Genomic DNA, 22,975 nt, shown 5'->3' with positions numbered 1-22,975 from the left:
TTTCTTCTCAAAAGATAACCACGCAGGGATGGATATGCAATTTTATTCTCAGACTGAATTCTTGTGTGTGTGTGTGTGGGTTTTTTTTTTTTTTTTTTTGGCCACACCTCGTGGCTTGTGGGATCTTAGTTCCCCGACCAGGGATCAAACCCGCGCCCTCGGCAGTGAAAGCACTGGACCGCCTGAATTCTTCTCCTCAGACTGAACTCTTCTACTTGTCTTTCTTCCCCTTTTGATCTTTAAACAAATAACCATAATCCACTTTGGCGGAGTCCCTGCCTTTGGTTTTCTGTTTCGTAAATGTGAGAATGTCATGTAGTATTTGTCGTGCCCCGACCCCCTGCTGTCTCCTCTTTGTTTCATCCAAGTGTTTGATCTTAGGGGTGCCAAGGAAGAAATCTAATAAAACACAGTCAGGCCAGAAAGTGCTGTGGAAAAGAGTATGGTAATTCCTGCAAAAGAATTAAACAGAATGACCCTATGCTTCACCACTTCCTCTTTTTTTATATTCAAAAGAATCCGAAACACACTTTGAAGCAGATATCTGTACACCTGTGTCTATAGCAATGTTATTCACAATAGCTAAAATGAGGAAGCAACCCAAGTGTCCATGGGTGGATGGATGAATGGATGGATGGATGGATGGATGGGTGGGTGGATGGATGGATGGGTGGTGGATGGATGGGTGGGTGGATGGGTGGGTGGGTGGATGGATGGATGGATGGGTGGGTGGGTGGATGGATGGATGGATGGATGGATGGATGGATGGGTGGATGGATGGATGGATGGATGGATGGGTGGATGGATGGATGGATGGATGGATGGGTGGGTGGATGGATGGGTGGGTGGGTGGATGGATGGATGGATGGATGGGTGGATGGGTGGATGGATGGATGGGTGGATGGGTGGATGGGTGGGTGGGTGGATGGATGGATGGGTGGATGGGTGGATGGGTGGGTGGATGGATGGATGGATGGATGCGTGGATGGATGGATGGATGGATGGGTGGATGGATGGATGGATGGATGGATGAACAGCATGGGGTCCACCCATACAGTGGAATATGACTCAGCCATGAAAAGGAGTGAAGCTCTGACACAGGCTACAATGTGGACGGACCTTGAACACACGATGCTCAGTGAGGGAAGCCTGACACAGAAGGAGAAACACTATAATTCCACTTGTAGGAAGTCCCTGGAATAGTCAGATTCATAAAGACAGAAAGTAGAAGACGGGGGCCAGGGGCTGGGGAGGGGGACGGGGAGTGAGTGTTTCATGGGGACAGAGTCTCAGTTTGGGAAGATGAAAGAGTTATAGGGCTGGATGATTTGGACGGTTGTACAACCAGGTGAATGTACTTAATGCCACTGAGCTGTGCACTTAAACATAGCAAAGATGGTAAAATCGATGCTATAAATATCTTACCACGATTTTACAAAAAGAAGTGCACTTGAAAAAAACCAATTTTATTAAAATTAAACATCCCAGAACGCACCTACTGCAGGAGCAGGTTGGATACTCCTACACCCATTTCACCCTTGAGCAGCCTGATATTTCATGCACAGAGGGTTTGACAACCTTGGGGGAGTAAAATCGGTTTCCAAGGGGGCCGTTGCAATCTGTCCTGCCCCTCGGCTTCCACGACCGTTAACTTCTCAGGGACACAGGGGAAGCCCCACAGGAGCTCACGCGTGAACAAACGTGATGCGGACAGGGAGCCCGGCCTTCAGATCTTGAGCCCAACCCTTCTTCCCTTCCCATTTCCGGGATAATCTGGAAGAAGCAGGTGGCACCACCATCCTGCAAAGAGCACGGTTTCTGGTCCCCTCCCCACGAGGGATGGGTGGGATGCCTGGCCTGGATGTAGGCACACGCGGGCACCCGAGCTTCCCAGAAACTTCCTGTAGCTTCTCTTTCTGTGCAAACCTGGGAGAAAGGGCAAGACAATCAGGAAGGCAGACGATGAAGCACTTCAAATGCACCCACAGCCCAGCGGCTTTCCTCTCCGGGCAGGGAGCGTGGGCAGCCCCAAGGTGCTCCGTATTGAGGAAATCAGCCTCAGACGTTCCAAGGGTCCGGCCAGGGTCGGGGCAGAGGCCGGCGGGGTGACACGCATTCCTGCAGAGCGCCACATGAAAGCCCCGCAGATCAGGGCCGTACATTACACAGACGTGACCCAGAAATGTCGGAGGCCCCTTCTGCCTGCACTGTATCCGATTAGCACTTCATCAGGCCTCGATCTGCCAACAGATGCTAACAAGCGCGCAGAGGGCCGGGTCGTCCGCGGACCTCTCTGTCTCCCATTAGGAACAAATGCAGTTGAATAGGTTGAAAGAGGCAAAGCATAGGACCGGGCTAATATATCACCTTCATCGAAAGCAAAGGCGGTCTGGGACAGCAGGTTTAGAGCGGGAGGCTGGCCATGCCCCACCAAACACGGTTGAGGTCGTCAGCTCCGAAGGGCTCAAAAGAGGGTGCCCCGCAGCGTGGAAGGACCCACTCACTCGCTTCCCCACTCACTCCGCTCCGTCCGCGGGCGTTGGGTCCTCATCGTGGGCCCGGCGGCTTGGAGTCAACAGAACAAAGACTCTCCTCGTGAAACTGATACCGTTGTAGGGGGGATAAGCACCCTCTATAATAAATAAGGAAATTATATGGTGTGTTAAAACCGGTGTAAAGGCTATGGAAATACGGTTTGGAAGGATGGGGGGTGGGTGTGTGTAAGCTGTTTGCTCGTGAAATAGGGGGGCCTCTGGGAAAAGGGGTGAGTTGGAAAGTGCCTGGATTCCTGGGGAAGAATATTCCGGAAGAGAGAGCAGGTGCAGGCAGAGGGATAGGAGGAAGACGTAAACAGAGTTGGGTGGGAGATTTCTGGAAGCCAAGGGTCCACTTTGCTGCTGGGTCCAGGAAGGAATGGTCCTGGCGACTGAAAAAAAAGCACAACCTAGAAGTTAAGAATTTTTTAAAAATTTTTACTTTTATTTAAACTTACTTATTTTATTTATTTATTTTTGGCCGTGTTGGGTCTTTGTTGCTGCGCGGGCTTTTTCTCTAGTTGCGGCGAGCGGGGGCTACTCTTCGTTGCGGTGCGCGGGCTTCTCCTTGCGGTGGCTTCTCTTGCTGCGGAGCACAGGCTCTAGGCGCGCGGGCTTCAGTAGTTGTGGCACACGGGCTCAGTAGTTGTGGCACGCGGGCTTCAGTAGTTGTGGCACACGGGCTCAGTAGTTGTGGCACGCGGGCTTCAGTAGTTGTGGCACACGGGCTCAGTAGTTGTTGCTCGCGGGCTCTAGAGCGCAGGCTCAGTAGTTGTGGCACACGGGCTCAGTAGTTGTTGCTCGCGGGCTCTAGAGCGCAGGCTCAGTAGTTGTGGCACGCGGGCTTCCGTAGTTGTGGCACACGGGCTCAGTAGTTGTGGCTCGCGGGCTCTAGAGCGCAGGCTCAGTAGTTGTGGCACGCGGGCTTCAGTAGTTGTGGCACACGGGCTCAGTAGTTGTGGCACGCGGGCTCAGTAGTTGTTGCTCGCGGGCTTCAGTAGTTGTGGCACACGGGCTTCAGTAGTTGTGGCACACGGGCTCAGTAGTTGTTGCTCGCGGGCTCAGTAGTTGTTGCTCGCGGGCTTCAGTAGTTGTGGCACACGGGCTTCAGTAGTTGTGGCACACGGGCTCAGTAGTTGTTGCTCGCAGGCTCTAGAGCGCAGGCTCAGTAGTTGTGGCACGCGGGCTTCCGTAGTTGTGGCACACGGGCTCAGTAGTTGTTGCTCGCGGGCTCTAGAGCGCAGGCTCAGTAGTTGTGGCACGCGGGCTTCAGTAGTTGTGGCACACGGGCTCAGTAGTTGTGGCACGCGGGCTTCAGTAGTTGTGGCGCACGGGCTCAGTAGTTGTGGCACGCGGGCTTCAGTAGTTGTGGCACACGGGCTCAGTAGTTGTGGCACGCGGGCTTCAGTAGTTGTGGCACACGGGCTCAGTAGTTGTGGCACGCGGGCTTCAGTAGTTGTGGCGCACGGGCTCAGTAGTTGTTGCTCGCGGGCTCTAGAGCGCAGGCTCAGTAGTTGTGGCACGCGGGCTTCCGTAGTTGTGGCACACGGGCTCAGTAGTTGTTGCTCGCGGGCTCTAGAGCGCAGGCTCAGTAGTTGTGGCACGCGGGCTTCAGTAGTTGTGGCACACGGGCTCAGTAGTTGTGGCACACGGGCTCAGTAGTTGTGGCACGCGGGCTTCAGTAGTTGTGGCACACGGGCTTCAGTAGTTGTGGCACACGGGCTCAGTAGTTGTGGCACGCGGGCTCAGTAGTTGTTGCTCGCGGGCTTCAGTAGTTGTGGCACACGGGCTTCAGTAGTTGTGGCACACGGGCTCAGTAGTTGTTGCTCGCGGGCTCAGTAGTTGTTGCTCGCGGGCTTCAGTAGTTGTGGCACACGGGCTTCAGTAGTTGTGGCACACGGGCTCAGTAGTTGTTGCTCGCAGGCTCTAGAGCGCAGGCTCAGTAGTTGTGGCACGCGGGCTTCCGTAGTTGTGGCACACGGGCTCAGTAGTTGTTGCTCGCGGGCTCTAGAGCGCAGGCTCAGTAGTTGTGGCACGCGGGCTTCAGTAGTTGTGGCACACGGGCTCAGTAGTTGTGGCACGCGGGCTTCAGTAGTTGTGGCGCACGGGCTCAGTAGTTGTGGCACGCGGGCTTCAGTAGTTGTGGCACACGGGCTCAGTAGTTGTGGCACGCGGGCTTCAGTAGTTGTGGCACACGGGCTCAGTAGTTGTGGCACGCGGGCTTCAGTAGTTGTGGCGCACGGGCTCAGTAGTTGTTGCTCGCGGGCTCTAGAGCGCAGGCTCAGTAGTTGTGGCACGCGGGCTTCCGTAGTTGTGGCACACGGGCTCAGTAGTTGTTGCTCGCGGGCTCTAGAGCGCAGGCTCAGTAGTTGTGGCACGCGGGCTTCCGTAGTTGTGGCACACGGGCTCAGTAGTTGTTGCTCGCGGGCTCTAGAGCGCAGGCTCAGTAGTTGTGGCACGCGGGCTTCAGTAGTTGTGGCACACGGGCTCAGTAGTTGTGGCACACGGGCTCAGTAGTTGTGGCACGCGGGCTTCAGTAGTTGTGGCGCACGGGCTTAGTTGCTCCGCGGAAGAATGTTGTTTTATTGGGCAGAACTTCTGAGGACTCAAGTCCTGGAGACAGCCACTCAGAAAGCTCTGAGGGACGGCTCCAAAGAGGTCAGGGAGGGGCCAGAATATCTAGGGGTTTTTGCAACAAAGACCAGGTGGTCTGAACATCAAAACATGACTGTTAATGAAAGAAAACCAGGCATCTCAAGTTAATGATTTTAGTGCTTTTCTATGTATGGGAAGATGCAAGAGTCTGGGCTCATTGAAATCACTCCTTTGATCTGCACCTCAGCTATCTGGGGCCAGTTTCCTGTTTTTCTCCATCCTGAGTCCCCTCAGGGGGCACAGCTGGGGGCAGCTGCAGTGGCTGAGGGCTTGTTGGCTGCAGCATCCTTTGTTTACTGATATGGCAGGCGACATCCTTCTCCACAGTCCCAAGGTATTATCAGGGGTCTTGAGAAGAGCTGTGAGACTCTGTGTGTGTGTGTGTGTGTGTGTGTGTGTGTGTAGGAATGGGGGTGACAGAGAACGGGATGGGGGAGCTGGAGCTGGTGGGGTGAGAGCTACTTAACAGGGAGCCCCCTTTGCTGGAAGGAAGAACCAAGACCCAGGGAAGTGGTTGGTGGGGAAAGCGATCAGAAGTTTGGTTTCAAGTGAAAAATAGAAGCCCGTTTCTCTGCTGGTGGGAAGGATGCAGTCAAGAGCAGAGACGGACAGAGAGGGCGTGTGAGGGTTCATTGCAGGTGTCAAATTGGCGGGGCCATGGGGGGCCCAGATACCGGGTCAGACATGATTCTGGGTGTTTCTGGGTGAGATGAGCCTTTGAATCAGTGGACTGAAAAAAGCAGACTGCCTTTCCCCAGGGTGGGCCTCATCTAATCAGTTGAAGGCCTGGCTAGAACAAAATTCAGAAGAGGGGAGAATTATTCGATCTCTGTGCCTGATGGTCTTTGACCTGGAACATTGTCTTCTCCTGCCCTTGGACTGGCATTTACACCACCGGCTCTCCAGCTTGCCGAATTCAGATTTTGGACTTAGCCTCCATAATCACATGCACCAATCCTTATAATACATAGGAGATCTCTAAATCCATCTACTTCTACAACTACATCTCCATCTATCTCCATCTATATCTGTGTCTATTTACATATATGTCTACATGTATATCTATCTATATCTATATCTTTTTTCATCTACATCTACATCTATCTATAGTGTATCTATGTTTATTTACATCTCCATCTCCCTCCATATCTACCTCCATCTATATCTACATCTACATCTATATCTATCTATATGTATCTGTATGTCTATTTATATCTACAACTACACCTACATGTACATCTCCACCTATATCTATCTAAATCTACATATATATCTATTTACATCTACATCTACATCTATCTACTTCTACATCTACATCTATATCTACCTATATCTATATGTATATCTATCTACTTCTACATCTGTATCTATATCTATATGTATATGTATATCTATTTACATCTACGTCTACATGTATGTCTATCTATATCTATATCTGTATCTTTTTTCATCTCCATCTCCATCTATTTCTGTTTACATATATAGTGTATTTATATCTAGTTACATCTCCATCTCCATCCACATCTATTTCCATCTATATCTACATCTGCATGTATATCTATATATACGTATCTGTATATCTATTTATATCTACGTCTACTTCTGCATGTACATCTCCATCTATATCCTCAGCTGCATCTATATCTATTATATATGTATATGTATATCTATTTACATCTACATCTACATGTATATCTATCTATATCTATATGTGTATCTTTTTTCATCTACATCTATCTATAGTGTACCTATGGCTATTTACATCTCCGTCTCCATCCATATCTGTCTCCTTCTATGTCTCCATCTCCTTCTATCTCTATGTATCTGTATATCTATTTATATCTACATCTATAGATACATGTACATCTATGTCTCCATCTGCATCTATAGCTATATCCAAATGTATATCTATATTTACATCTACATCAGCATGTACATCTCCATGTCATCTACATCTGTCTAGATGTATATTTACATCATCTACATCTACATCTATGTGTTGATATCTATCTACATCTCTATCTACAGCTATTTATTGCTATCTATATCTACTGACATCTATATTGATATCTCTATATATCTAGCGCCTATTGATTCTTTCCCCTAGAGAACCGAGACTAATACAGGGTCTTGCTTCAAATCGGGAGAGAGAAGAGCTTGCTGCCCCAGGGAGTGCGGGTGTGGACAGGAGTGTCGGTGGTCCACCCACGTGCAGAGCGTGGGTGAGGCCAGAAGCTCATTCGTGGGTGGGCGCAAGGGGGGCTTCCCTCTGATACCTTCAGATTTCTCAGAGCAAAGGAAGCAAGGGCATCAACCAGAATGAAGCGGGGGGATGTCACTGGGGGGATGGAGAGGCGGGGTGGGTTAAGAACAGAGATGCCCAGCGAGGACCCCGTCAGGCTCACAGTCACAAATCCCGAGGGAGAACGGTTGCTGGGGACGAGTGCCCTTCTCCAGATGCTGTTGGCTGCGCTGATGCGTGAGTGGGTCAGATGTAAGTGACTGAAGTTTTGCCAAAGGGGAGAGAGGGACAGGTGAGGCGGGGGTTTGCATGAGCCCACGATTTCAGACAGACAACAAAGGGGTGAGGGAGGTGAGGTTGTGTTTGGAGCAGCGGAGGGAAGGTTCTAGCGGAGTTTAGAAATTGTTCACTGGGGACCCCGCACTGGTGCACTGGCGAGATCACAGGTGCTGATGAAACAAAGGATTCAAGTCACAAAGATGCGATGGATGCTGGTTGTTAGCGGGTGAATTGTGTCCCCCCCGCAAATTCCTATATTGAAGTCCTGACCCCTAGGACCTCAGAATGTGACTGTATTTGGAGGGGTCTTTAAAGAGGGGATGAAGGTACAATGAGGTCACTAGGGTGGGTCCTGATCCCATAGGGCTGGAGTCCTTATAAGAAGAGGAGATCAGGGCACAGACACACACAGAGGGATGACCATGTGGGGACACAGGGAGAAGACGGCTGTCTACACGTGCAGGAGAGAGGCCTCGGGAGGAACCAGCCCTGCCCACACCTGGATCTCAGACTCCAGCCTCCAGGACTGGGAGAGGATAAACATCTTTGGGGATATTATTCTGTCCATCACACAGGGTTCAGGACCTGGATGTCTTTGGGAACATTATTCTGTCCACCACACAGGGATCAGGACGTGGACATTTGGGGACATTATTCTATCTCTGAATCATGGGGTCCCCCAGATTTTCCTATCCTCTGAAGGAGAAGAAAGAAACGTCTACCCATGTTCCTATTAGATTTGGATAGTTTCCCTGTGTTCTCTTCCCACCGCATCAGTAAAGATTTATTTCCCAGACGACCTCCACAGAACAAGCAGCAGAGGGAAGGCAAGAGCTGCGGGGCCTCAGAAGCTTCCCTACCTTTTCCAATCTAAAAAAAAAAGGTACTGATGAACCTAGTTGCAGGGCAGGAATAAAGAGGTAGACATAGAAAATGGACTGGGGGACACGGGGTGGGAGGGTGATGGTTAATTTTGTGTGTCAACATGACTGGGCCACAGGGTGCCCAGGTATCTTGTTAAACATGATCTCTGGGTGTGTTTGTTATGGTGTCTCTGGGTGAGATAAGCCTTTAAATCAATGGACTGAGGAAAGCAGATTGCTCTCCCAAGGGTAGGTGGGCCCCGTCTAATCAGTCGAAGGCCTGTATAGAACAAAAAGGTAAAGGAAGGGAGAATTTGTTTTCTCTGCCGGACTGTGTGAGTTGGAACATTGGGTTTTCTCCTGCCCTTCGACTGGGACGTACACCATCCACTTTCCTGGGTCTCCAGCTTCCCAGTGGTGGATGGTGGGACTTCTCAGCCTCTAATCATGTGAGTCAATTTCTTATAATAAATCACTTTCTATACATATGTGATATAGCCTATTGGTTCGGTTTCTCTGGAGAACCCTGACTAATACTATATATCTCTATCTCTATGTATCTATCTATCTGACATCTATCAAGCTACCTGTCTATCATCTATCTACCTATCTATCTATCTATCCTTCTATCTATCTGTATATATATACACACACACATATTGAACTTGAACATTATAAAGTTTAGTATATATATGTATATATGCATATGTATCTATGTATATGTATGTATATGTACTAAACTTTAAAATATACATGATATATAATGTATACAATATGCACATATCTATCATATGCATGTATATGTAGATATATGTATATCTGTCTATCATCAATTATCTATCAATAATCTATCATCTCTCTTGTCCATCCATCCATCCATCCATCCATCCATTCAATCTTCTTCTATCTATACATCCACTCCCAAAGGTTTAAATAAATCCCAAATGACAGAACCACCATCCAAGTCTCTTTGGCCAGTGTTAGCTGTGTGTGTCCACCGTGACCTGTGAACAGATCATCCAACAGCTTGGCCAAATTCTCCTTGGATGCCCCCGTCCACAAAGGACCCTGTGTCTTCTGCCATCTGAGAACAGGTATTTTCCACACTGCTGTGGTTTTCTGCTATTACAAGAGAACACCAGCATTGTCAATTTCGAGGGGTGAAACTCTCTGGAGAGCTTGGCCTGTATGACATTACGGATATTTTTGTTACCTTTTAAAACATGAAGACCTGTATGTGATATATAATATGAGATCAGAACAGTGTTTTTTATTTTCTCCTCTCTTGCCAGTGGTCAAACACTCTAAGTCGATGGTGTGGTACCACAGAGGGAAACGGGGCCCCAGAAGCCGGGCCCTCCGTTTCAGATGGTCTCTGGCGTGTGCTCGCCATGTGTGTCTGAGGCTGGGCAGAGCCCTGCGTTTGCAGGGAAGATGGGGTCCCCTGGGCTATTGGTTAAGTGTGGATATCACTTAAACTTGATCCGTCGCAGAAGAGGAAAAATGCCCTTCCTCAGGGTCCTCGTGAACAGGGGCTGTATGAGGTTTCTTTCCTTTGTCCTTTTTGCTAACTCCAGATTTTTAATTACAAATGCACAAAAGAAAAGGAAATTAAACCCTAACCCTAACCCTACAGCCCAGAGCATTAACTCTACTGAAACTCATAAAAATGATCCGAATCAGAAACAAGGACGTTTCTTCCCAGGGTCTCAAGCCTTCCAGGGCTAACCCTATACGCCAAGAGAAGGGTTTTCCACTCACAGTGGAATTACCTCTGCTGGTTATTCGGGGTGGCATTCTGGTGTGTCCCTGCCATTCAGCTGTCCCTCTGTCCCAGTAGAATTCGGGTGGCCTGCAGCTTGAGGGGAGGCTTCTACCCCCGAGCACTGTGGCCCTGGCCCCCCCGCCGCCAGAAGCACCCCTGCTTGCTTGTTAGGGCTCTCCGAAATCCGGGGGTGTTTTGTGGGTTCCCAGAGATGAATGTGCCTGGTTCAGGAGGGGGCTTGGTTCTCCTTGGGTTGCACCTGCCACTCTGCCTGGCACGGAGATTTTCCTGTAAGGGTCTGCTCCCATGTTGGTTTCAACATGCATTTGTACACGTGTGCGCGTGCACGGATGGCCCACGTCCGTGATGTCTGGGGAGGTTAATGCTGTGGTCTTGGAGGAGCGGGGGGGCGGTAGGGAAACCGCTGAGGGAAGGACGTGAAAGCTTGGAACCTTCCGGACACTGGCTCTGGCTCTGGTGGGAGCAGTGATCCAGGAGCAGATTGGTGTCCATGCCAGCTCAGCCCTGTTCCCACCTCGACTGTGCCCTCCGGCTCTTCCTACACTGACCGCTTTGGTTCAGCCCCTTCTTGGGTGGGTTGATGTCCACTGTCTGATGTCTCGAAGCCCCCTGATGGTGAGTCCTGGGTGACAGAAAAGTCCCCTTGGGTCAACCTGGCAACGAGGATGGTGCATTCAGTTCAGAGATGTGTGTGGTGACCAGCATAATGTCCACCAACGACGTCCCCGTCCTGACCCCCGTGTGGTGGACAGAATAATGTCCCCAAAGACATCCACATCCTGACCCCCATAGGGTGGACAGAATAATGTCCCCAAAGACATCCACGCCCGGGTCCCTGTGTGGTGGACAGAATAATGTCCCCAAAGACGTCCACGTCCTGGTCCCGTGTGGTGGACAGAATAATGTCCCCAGAGACGTCCACACCCAGGTCCCTGTGTGGTGGACAGAATAATGTCCCCAGAGACGTCCACGCCCGGGTCCCTGTGTGGTGGACAGAATGATGTCCCCAGAGACATCCACGTCCTGGTCCCCGTAGGGTGGACAGAATAATGTCCCCAAAGACATCCACGCCTGGGTCCCTGTGTGGTGGACAGAATAATGTCCCCAAAGACATCCACGTCCTGGTCCCGTGTGGTGGACAGAATAATGTCCCCAGAGACGTCCACACCCAGGTCCCTGTGTGGTGGACAGAATAATGTCCCCAGAGACGTCCACGCCCGGGTCCCTGTGTGGTGGACAGAATAATGTCCCCAGAGACGTCCACACCCAGGTCCCTGTGTGGTGGACAGAATAATGTCCCCAAAGACATCCACGTCCTGGTCCCGTAGGGTGGACAGAATAATGTCCCCAGAGACATCCACGTCCTGGTCCCCGTAGGGTGGACAGAATAATGTCCCCAAAGACATCCACGTCCTGACCCCCATAGGGTGGACAGAATAATGTCCCCAGAGACGTCCACGCCCGGGTCCCTGTGTGGTGGACAGAATAATGTCCCCAGAGACGTCCACGCCCGGGTCCCTGTGTGGTGGACAGAATAATATCCCCAGAGACGTCCACGCCTGGGTCCCTGTGTGGTGGACAGAGTAACGTCCACAAGGATGTCCACATCCTAATCCCCTAGAATTTCTGAGTGTTACTTTATGGGGCAAACGCAACTTTACGGATGTCATTAAGGACCCTGAGATGGGAGATGATCCTGGATCCACCAAGTGTCCTCCCAAGCATCCTCATATGAGGGAGGCAGGAGGGTCAGAGTCAGAGGAGATGGGAAGATAGGAAGAAGGGTGCAGTGATGCCCTTTGAAGATGGAGGAATGGGCCACGAGCCAGGGAATGCTGGAAAGGGAAGGAAACGGGTTCTCCCCTGGAGCCTCTAGAAGGAACCAGCCCTGCCTACACCTTGTCTTTAGCCCTTTGAGACTTCTCACCCCTAGAACTGCAAGGTGATAAATGTGTGGTGTTTAAGCTACTGTGTCTGGAGTAGTTCTTGCACCAACCCTAGGAAAGCAACGTAAAGCCCATCCACTTATTCATGGGGGCTGGGATGACTGGGGTGAGGGGCTCGGTGGCTAGCAGGTATGGGGTCTGCTGGTATGTGGAGTTAGGTGTGAGCACCACCATCTCTCCCTGCACGGACCCCTTCTCTCTTGGTGCCCTTTAGGGTAAGTAATTTCCCAGTACCACCACCAACAGCCCCTGTACTTTACCTTTGCATTCTCAGTGGGTCCTGACCGCAAGTAGAATTTCAGGGTCAATCCACACCTGGGTTTTTCCCCTCCTCCAGCCTCTCTTAAGGAATGCAACTGGATCTTTGCAACCATCCCTTCCAAAGGCCCCAGGATATAGGGATGTGAAAGCAAGAGAGAAGCTTCAGATTCCCCCAGCAGAGGGCATCCGACGAACACACATCCCGGTTTCCTGGCCGTCCTGCAGAGGCTGACTCTGCCTGAACATGCAACCGCTTCCATGGTCTGGGAGCCTGGCTCTGAGCTCAAGGACAAAACCACACCCTCTATTGAAATAAAAAGCATGAAGGCATTTCTCCATCTCCAAGGTTCACAACCTGCCAGGTCATCAACTTCCCAAAATTCTGAGACACAGTGTGCAAAAACAATAAAAAGTCAAAACCCACCAAAGCCTGTTAAATTTCCATCATCCTGTAGGAAAGACGGAACCAGGACCCACCCCAGGTTCAGAAGGCAGCAGCCAGGGGCAGTTCTGAATGATGACTAGCACCAGAAATTGGGATGAGAGGTATCCAGAACTACAGGGTTTCTCAGAAGGGGGGTCTCAGAACACTCAGCTTTGAAACCTGGAAAGCCACACAGGAACTGAAGAATCTGCTCCAAATTCATGTAGATGGTCATTATATTGTTGTTGTAGTGGTGATGATGATGGTGACGGTGGTGATGATGGTGACGGTGGTGATGATGGTGAAGATGATAATGGTGATGGTGGTGATGACGTTGGTGATGGTGATGGTAATGATGTTGGTGGTGATGGTGATGATGGTGAAGATGATAATGGTGATGATGGTGGTGATGACGTTGGTGATGGTGATGGTAGTGATGGTGGTGATGATGGTGAAGATGATAATGGTGATGGTAGTGATGGTGGTGATGATGGTGATGATGTTGGTGGTGATGGTGATGATGGTGAAGATGATAATGATGATGGTGGTGATGACGTTGGTGATGGTGATGGTAATGATGTTGGTGGTGATGGTGATGATGGTGAAGATGATAATGGTGATGATGGTGGTGATGATGTTGGTGATGGTGATGGTAGTGATGTTGGTGGTGATGGTGATGATGGTGAAGATGATAATGGTGATGATGGTGGTGATGATGTTGGTGATGGTGATGGTAGTGATGTTGGTGGTGATGGTGATGATGGTGAAGATGATAATGGTGATGATGGTGGTGATGATGTTGGTGATGGTGATGGTAATGATGTTGGTGGTGATGGTGATGATGGTGAAGATGATAATGGTGATGATGGTGGTGATGACGTTGGTGATGGTGATGGTAATGATGTTGGTGGTGATGGTGATGATGGTGAAGATGATAATGGTGATGATGGTGGTGATGATGTTGGTGATGGTGATGGTAATGATGTTGGTGGTGATGGTGATGATGGTGAAGATGATAATGGTGATGATGGTGGTGATGACGTTGGTGATGGTGATGGTAATGATGTTGGTGGTGATGGTGATGATGGTGAAGATGATAATGATGATGGTGGTGATGACGTTGGTGATGGTGATGGTAATGATGTTGGTGGTGATGGTGATGATGGTGAAGATGATGATGGTGATGATGGTGGTGATGACGTTGGTGATGGTGATGGTAGTGATGTTGGTGGTGATGGTGATGATGGTGAAGATGATAATGGTGATGATGGTGGTGATGATGTTGGTGATGGTGATGGTAATGATGTTGGTGGTGATGGTGATGATGGTGAAGATGATAATGGTGATGATGGTGGTGATGATGTTGGTGATGGTGATGGTAATGATGTTGGTGGTGATGGTGATGATGGTGAAGATGATAATGGTGATGATGGTGGTGATGACGTTGGTGATGGTGATGGTAATGATGTTGGTGGTGATGGTGATGATGGTGAAGATGATAATGGTGATGATGGTGGTGATGACGTTGGTGATGGTGATGGTAGTGATGTTGGTGGTGATGGTGATGATGGTGAAGATGATAATGGTGATGATGGTGGTGATGATGTTGGTGATGGTGACGGTAGTGATGGTGGTGATGATGGTGATGAGGGTGATGATGACGATGGTGATGATGATGATGATTATGATGTTGATGATGATGATGTTGGTGGGGTGGAAACCTTTACATCTCCAAGAACAGTCGCATTGATTTTATTGTTTCTCCTACTTCTGCTTCCTCTGGGCTAAGGATGAAATTTCCATCTTTCTCCCTTTCTTTTTTTTCAGCACCCCATCTTAGGGCTCACCCATCCTTCATATTCAGAAGAAAAATATCCACAGAGAACATCCCAGAGATCAATTTATCCACATGAAATAAAAAACAAGGCGTGTCTTATTTTACCAGCTTCGGAAAACCTCTTTTCCTAACAGTGTATTGGAAATCAGGAGCTAAGAGAGAAGCAAGCCCAAATCAGGGGAAAGAGAGAGAGAGAGAGAGAGAGAGAGGGAGAGGGAGAGGGAGAGGGAGAGACAGAGAGAGAGAAAGGAAGGAGGGAAGGAAGGAAGGAAGAAAGAGAGAAAGAAAAAAGAAAAGAAAGAAAGAAAAAAGAAAGAAAAACTCAGAGTGAACGTGGGAACAATGGCGAAGGGAAGTCATAAAACCTAAGTTATAATGCAGGAGGGCTTTTATCAAGGCATCCAACGAAATTTAAGAAGAAAATATTATTAAGCAAAAATGAACATGAAAAATCATCCCAGATGCTCTCATTCTCACAGGCTGAAGAAATCAACGCAAGATCGGATCCAGAGGAGAGAGAGAAAAAAATAGCCACGGGGCTTGAAAAAAAAGAAAGCGATACAGGAGGGGAAATGTTTATTTTTATTACCTAATATCCAATTTAAGCATTAACAGCTACACTTGCCATCAAACGGCACGGCTGAAAGCTCTTTCAAGACAAATGCCTTTGGATGACGCAGAGAGAATCATCTTAGCCGTCTCTGCATGGGTTCTGCAGAGCCCGTTTCCCCATCTGCTGTCCAGTCTCCGTGCATTTTCAAAGAATATTTTATTAGTGTCATTTTGAAACCCACAGACAACCTTGCTTTTCTTCACCTATCATCGGAATTGGGTAATCCGTTTTGGTTGCAGGGAAGAACACGGTTTCTATGTCCTGCAGCCTTCCGTAATGCAGAGAAACTTTATTTTAAGTTAACCTGATAGCTATTTAGGTTAGTCAAAGACAGAGTACTCTGGGTCCTTTTAATTATAGCTGTGCCACCTTCATTCCTTAGGAGATAAAGTGGTGTCAGCACTTTGGCTGAAGAACCCTATTTTTAGGGGCTTATAACTCAGCTGTTAAAATCCGCTGTAGGCTGAAATAAGGCATAAAATTTCAGCCTGGAAGCAAAAGAAACAATTTAAAAAAAATCAAGGCAGTATAAAAAAAATAAATCTGGTCATTTCAAGAGATCATCAGAGTGAATTTCAACGACGTTTCAACCGGGAGGAGTGGATGAACACAGTCTGGGGCCTGGGTGCGTTTTCCCATGGGTCTGCCATTTTGTACAAACGAACAGGGTACCATTGTCTGGAATTCTGTCTCCTGGGTCATTCGGTAAGAACACCATGTGACTGCAGGCCCGTGGACATGGCCATTGAGGCACCAGTATGGCCAGACCGCTGTCTTGCTGGATCAGCCAAAGGATGGGTTTAGAAGCAATGTCCCCTCCGTTCTTCATCATGGGGAGGCCCCATTTCTAAATTCTCTTAACTTCCAATGGCAGGAAATCTAAACCTTCTTTAGATAAAGACCTTGTGAGAATCATAAGAAAGTACGGATCTCCTCTTAGAAAGACACACATAAAAATTCCCCTGGAACATCAGGATACCCCTGATGTTTCTGGGCATCTCTGGACCCAGGTGAAGACCCCAAGTTTAGGGCATTCCTTTGACAAGATTCCCTACCCATGAAGCTTTCCAGCTAATGACACGTTGGGAGTGGGGTCAGATGTGGGACCACCCTGCTGAGATGTGCTCAGTGGGTCCACATAGTTGGGGTCAGCTGTGGGACCACCCCCGCCAAGGAGATGTGCCCATTGGGTCTACTTCAATAGGGTCAGCTGTGAGGTTGTGTCTTCTCTGTGCTCCTGACTGGGATCAGTTCTGGGGTCACCCTGGAACACTGTGAGACCTCTATTCACTTGATGAGGTAAAGTAGGGCAGCCTTACCTTGATGCCCCATGCATTTGACGTTCTTAGCTTAGGATCTAGGCCCTAGATGAATTCACATCTACTTCAGGACTATTTTGTCCAGGGCTATTTTGAACCTAAGGTATAGGGATTGACCATCACTGTTAGACTGATGGTTCGTCCTTCGCCGAGATCTGCTTGTTTCCTCCCAACTCCATCCTCCCCTGCTGCCCCACCACAATCAATCTTGACTCTTCAGCCTCAGGATGCCTTGGAGCATCTCAGATGAACGGTGCTGCAGAAGATAGATTTGCCTCTCTACCCTCAGTCTTCCCAATGCAACGATGACGGGACCATCCATGGATTCACCAGCTGACTGCTCGATTCGGGGATGCATCTGTAAGCAAACTCGGTCGTGGTCCCAGCTCTGGTGGAGGCTACCACTGAGTGGTGAAGGTGGAAACAATGATAAATAAACAGAAGATGATATAGAATATTCATACCATCCAGTGGGGCAGAGTCTTGATCCTTGGAGGAAAAAGAGAAGAAAGAGATCGTATGTACTGATGCTTGAAAAGACAATAAAGCTATACTTATTGGTATGTGAACCAGCAAACAGAAAAATTCTAAATCAGGGACATACCCAAAGATAAATAAATGTGAGTGTTTTCAACAGAGGAATCCAACACTGAGTCATGTTATTCTATTTTTTGGTGCCATCTACTGGGTTGCACAGAGTAAAATAAGCTGGTTAGAACACAGGGGACTTACAACGTAAGCCTTATAACCTGGGTCAGTTTTGAGAACGCCTAGGATAACCAAGAATCCATTTCTCCCTACTGAATCCCCATGCTTCCCTCCCGGTTTTCCTCATCTACAAAGTGACGGGTTAGAACCAGTGTTTCTCTAGGTAAAGCAAATGAACGTCCCAGATTTGAAGGCACAAGAACTCTGACCCATGGTTCTCCAACCACAAGTTCAGACTGGGGTTCAGAGAAGATTCTGCAGATCTCCCAGGTCCTAATCTTTGCTCTTCTGATTCTGGGTGGATGGCAGGTGATAGTCCCATGTGGTAGCCTTGGGTCCTGAGAAGGTCCTGTTGCATTGGTTATTTGTCAGGTGGGGTGGGTGGCCAGGAGACATGTGCACTTGGGTGGGTAAAGCATTCCCTGTGCTGAAAGTTTTCAGGGGTCAAACCACCTCGAGTTGATCTATCCCCCCTGCTCCTCCCAAAGTCTGTTTGGAGACCATGAGTTTCCTGGGGTGACCATAACAAGCGACCACAACTGGAGGTCTTAGGACAACAGTAATGTGTTCTTTCCCATTTCTGGAGACCAACACTTGGGAGTCAATTTGTTGGTGGGGCTGAGCTCCCTCCAGAGGCTCCAGGGGAGGGTCCTTCCCGCCTCTTCCAGCTTCTGGGGGCTCCAGGCGTCCCCGGGCTCGTGGCCGCCTCCCTTCCGTCTCTGCCTCCGTCTTCACGGGGCTTCTCCTCTGTGTCTGGGCCTCTCCTTTTCTGTGTCTTGTAAGGACCCTGTCATTGGATGTAGGGCCACCCTCATCCAGGGGAACCTCATCTCAGACCCTTCCCTTCATCACGTCTGCAAAGACCTTTTGTCCAAATAAGGTCCTGTTCTGACGTCAAGGTGTCCCAGGGCCACGTTCCCTCCAGAGGCTCCAGGGGAGGGTCCTTCCTGCCTCTTCCAGCTTCTGGGGGCTCCAGGCGTCCCTGGGCTTGTGGCCGCGTCCCTCCCGTCTCTCCCTCACTTAGCCATGGACATGGGCCATGTCCCCCCCGATTCCTCCATGAAGACATCCCAGTTGGATTTTACCCAGAGCGGGCAAAAATGCCACTGGACAGCCAGCACACGGTGGAGGTGTGTAACAGGGCTTACCTCGCTGTTCTGAACTCGGCCATTCTGCTCACAGGAGCATGTAATTTTGCCAAATCAGTAGGATTTACATCCCACATCCGAACAATATTATTTTCATTAAATTCTTTTCACACTATTTTGATTCTAATTTAATTCATGGTTACCCTATCAATGGGGGAACTATTTCATCTCCAATTGTCCAGAAAAACAGGTACAGAGATTTTTAAAAAATGACACTGATTTTTTTTTAAACTATGTTTTGGGGTTAAGCTGTCATCATGCCTAGGGAGGTAAGGGGGCATTGTGCGTCAAATGCCTTTTCAAAGATGCTTTCAGTCATACAGCTGTTGCACAGCTCAAATGGTTTTTGATTACGTTTCAGTTTCTGGAAGATCTTTCCAAAAAACCCTCCTGGTGTGGGTGTTTCACGACACCCTCTGTACGACTTTAAACAGGGTATGGAAAGCAAATTGGTACTTGTAAGCGTCAAGAGTTTCATGCAAGGCCCTACATTTCAACCCAACGCTGTCAAGTTCGGTCTGCAGGGCATCTGGTTGCATCTCTGCCAACCTCTACCCCAATGGAGAGAACTCCGTGAAATATCCTCTCAACTTGCAAAGACCCCGCCCTCATCACCCAAACTGCCTCACGCAGGGGGGACCCTTCTCTTTCTGCGCCCTCATAGTTGCATTCTTTTTTACAACGTTGTGTTCGTTTCTGCTGCTGTACACTAGTTGCATGCTACTTCAGGTTAGATTACAAAGTCCGCCGACGGAGCCTGCCAGTCTGGTACCTCACCTTCGGAAAGCGTCGGGAGCTGCCCTGATTTGCAGGCTCAAGAGCTAAGCCGGTGTCTGGAGGTAACAGGTGGACTCCTTGCCCCCTTGCCTCCACGTGCATGCACGACTCTTGCATTTGTATCACAGTCATTATGGACACTTCATAAAGCAACGGTGCATTTTCCGGGGAGGAAACTCATTTTCCTCCCTGGTTGATGAACTAACGAGGAGTCTATTTGTTATTGCAGGATTTTTATACTTTATTCTTTCTCTCCCCCCCACCCCCCATCTTCTTCTTTAATCCCAGTCTTCGCTTGTTGAGCTTCAAATTGAAATATCCCGAACAGATGTAAAAACACATGTGAGTCTCTGCACACAAGCTGTGTCCGCCTTTGTTTCATCTGCTGATGATGTGAGCCTAAAGGAGATCTTTTTAAAATTTCATCACTATTCAAAAGGATAATTAATACGTACCCCCAGGCTTTGATTATGCTGTGCACAGTAAGTAATGCTCCTACAGAGATAATGAGGGCTCATCAGGCCGGTTTGAATATGTGCGGAGCACAGCTCAGATCCGCCAGAAATTGAAGATGCAGCCAAGGTACCATGTAGGTGGCTTAATTTAATTTTAATTTGTAACACAATACAATAGATAAGATCATTTGTTTGTAACCAGCACAGGCATTTTGTTTACATGAAACCCCAGTCACCGTTCAGCAGATGGTCTTTTTAAAGGCTTAATTGAAGTTTTCTAATCTAACCTCTCCCCCTTCTCTCCATAATGGAGGAGAAAATAGCACATGCACGCAGGCACACACACACACACGTATGCACACAGCCACACATGCCTCTTTCCCTGGACCCTCAGAAGTGTCTCAACTCTCCCAGGGCCCTCCTTTGTCAGCAGCCCCCTCCTGGGGCAGGTCAACCTGCCAGCACGCACTCGGGGCTGCCCGCTGCCGTTGCCTGCCCTGCTGCCCTATGGGACACCCTGGCAGCCTTCCAGCTGGGGCTGGCGAAGACAGCCCTTCGGAAACATTGAAATAGGCATCTCCTCTGTGTGTACCCAGATCAGGTTTATTTCCCACAGAAGGAAATTGAGATTTTTGTTGTCTAAAGAGAGCCCTCAGCAGGCACACATCATCTACAGGGTCCTGCGTTCTGGGCTGGGTGCCTGTTACTTTCATGCTTCCGTTTGAAAAGGAAGCCGCCTCTAAGGACAAAGGTGTCTCTGTCCACAGGGTGGTGTCCCTTGCACTGCCCCCTCACTCCGGGCAGGTTGGTGGCCCTCTATTTCCCTGTAGTGTGTGGATAACCCAGGTACACCCTGTGACCTCCCCAGCCACTCTCTCGAAGCCAGCAGCTACCAGATGTCCCCGGCATCAGCCAAACCTGGTTCCAGTCTTGTCAGCCGCCACCCTCCCAATCCTGACAAGCTTCCATGCAGCACCCACAGCCCTGGGTGCCCTGATCTGTAAAAAGGAGGTGGCACCCCCTACCTCGTGAGGCCAGAATGAAGATCAAATGGGGAGATGCTCTGCTCTCAGCGCCACCGGGAACATGGCTGGCGCTCAGCCAATGGCCCCGGTGCAAGGAGGCTGCAGGTCATGGTTGGAAGGGATCATATGCTTCTAAACCGAGGAGGAACTCTTTGTCACCAGCTTGCTCAGCCCTCCCCCGCTTAAGTCATGCTGGGCCACCCCAGCTCAAAATGAATCCGAGTGGCCCAACCCACGGTGTGACAGCGACTTTAAAAGCCAAAGCATGCTCCCAAACAGGAAGAACACACAGCGGGGTGGTGTCCTCACAGTTTCTTCCTCCGTTCCAGCGTTCTCAGACTCTGGCTGGGTCTTCCACGGCTTACCCACTTCTGCAAATCGACACTAATGGGGCGGCTTCAGCTGTGGTTTTGAGAGCTCGCGTTGATTCATTTATGCAACAGCTTCAACCCTGTTTATTCAACAAATCGTAGAAGCAGAATTTACTGACGCCTTAATTTGTGCTGCGGCTGTCCCTGTGTTTATGGAACAGGCAAGAGGAGCGGGATATTAATGCAGGCAACCCGGGGATGTCTCTAAAACCGGTCCATGCACTTAGAGCTCTGTGGCTCGAATGGTCTTGCCTCCCCAGGGTCCACCCAAGTAGATGACCACGATGGCCTTAAGTTCCTTTTTCTGGAAACATGCCCTAAGCAATAGCAGAATGGAAACCGCTTCTCAAAGGGCATCCAACTATAAACAGTTGTCTGTCTCGTGGAATGACAGCATTGCAGGCCACGGGGGAGTCTTGGGGAGTCTTAGCACGGATGGGGTCCCAGGAGCCCCCTTCTTCAGTGGCCCCTGGATGGGGCAGGGAGGCTCCTTGCTCTCCCGTGGGAGACCACCTGCTTTATGTTTATCTACGCTCCATCCTGGGGCTCCAGGCACAGGATCTGGGATGGGCTGAACTGTGTCCATCCCTCCCCACATTCACGGGTTGAAGTCTTAACCCCCAGGACCTCAGAATGTATCTGTATTTGGGAATAGGGTCGGTGCAGATGTAATTAGTTAAGACGAGGTCATCCTGGAGGAGGGTGGACCCTAATGCAGTATCACTGGTGTCCTGCCTGCCCCGTAAAAACGTGAAATGTGGGCTCAGACACGCACAGGGAGAACACCGTGGGAGTAGAGGGAGCCCCCAGGAGCTGGAAGAGGCAGGGAGGACCCTCCCCTGGAGGCTCTGGAGGGAGCGCGGCCCTCGGACACCTTGACCTCAGACGTCTGGTCCCCGGGATGGGGGAGGATGGAGGTCTGTGGTTTTATGCCGCCTGGTTTGGTAATTAGTTATGGCAGCCCCAGCAAACAAATGCGGTTTCAAGGCTAACTGTGATGGTGTGTCTGGAGGGCCCTTGGGCCTCCCCATCATGCCGTGCTGGCGGGCGGACCCCTCCCGGCCCGCAGCACGCTCACGGCGTCGTCCGGTGGCCTGTGGTTTCCACAGCAGTGGCCTGTTAGGAGGTAGCGCCCATGCGCTCGTCTAAGTGCACTAAGAGATAAACAGCAACAAGGGCAGGGCGTGGGCCTCACTTAGCGTCCCGCTAAGGCAGGCTCTGGAATCTCACTGGGGTCTCCGTCCCCGCGTCCCTGAGAACAAACGGTGTTGAATACGTCTTCATGAGCTCATTGGCCACTCCGACATCCTCCTGTGGGCAGGGGCCGTTTGTGCTTTGTCCTTGTTCTCTGGGGCGTCTGCCCTTTCTTATAGCTGCGTGGGAATCCCTTGTCTAATCCACGTACAAGCCCCGTTGTCTATACTGCTCTGTGAATATCATCTGTGTCTGTATATCTGTACCGATATCATCTATACATTTATATCTCTATATCTGTATCATAGCTACATGTATATCATCTACATATCTATATCCTACCTACATCTATATCTATACCATCTGTATCTATATATTTGTACCTATATTTATAGCTTCTATATATTTATATGTGTAGATCTATATCATATCTATGCCTACATCTATACCTACTTGTATATATTTATATCTATATCAACTAGATATCTATACGTGTATTTATATCCACATCTACGTCTGTATGTACCTCTATATCGGT

General features: G+C 49.4%; 1 protein-coding gene across 1 annotated transcript in view; it reads left to right on the top strand.

The window, feature by feature from the left end:
* LOC133082656 (cytokine receptor-like factor 2) overlaps positions 1–20,415 on the top strand; it is an 85,880-nt gene extending 65,465 nt beyond the window's left edge. Inside the window, exon 10 of the mRNA XM_061179323.1 lies at positions 20,297–20,415. Within this exon, the coding sequence (XP_061035306.1) occupies positions 20,297–20,415 (119 nt within the window). The remainder of the gene's footprint in view (positions 1–20,296) is intronic.
* Positions 20,416–22,975: the final 2,560 nt, after the last annotated feature.

The sequence above is a fragment of the Eubalaena glacialis genome, chromosome X, assembly GCF_028564815.1.
Source record: "Eubalaena glacialis isolate mEubGla1 chromosome X, mEubGla1.1.hap2.+ XY, whole genome shotgun sequence".
Lineage (NCBI taxonomy): Eukaryota > Metazoa > Chordata > Mammalia > Artiodactyla > Balaenidae > Eubalaena > Eubalaena glacialis.
Note: the sequence above shows the minus strand (reverse complement) of the source record. Positions and strands in the feature narration are given on the sequence as shown.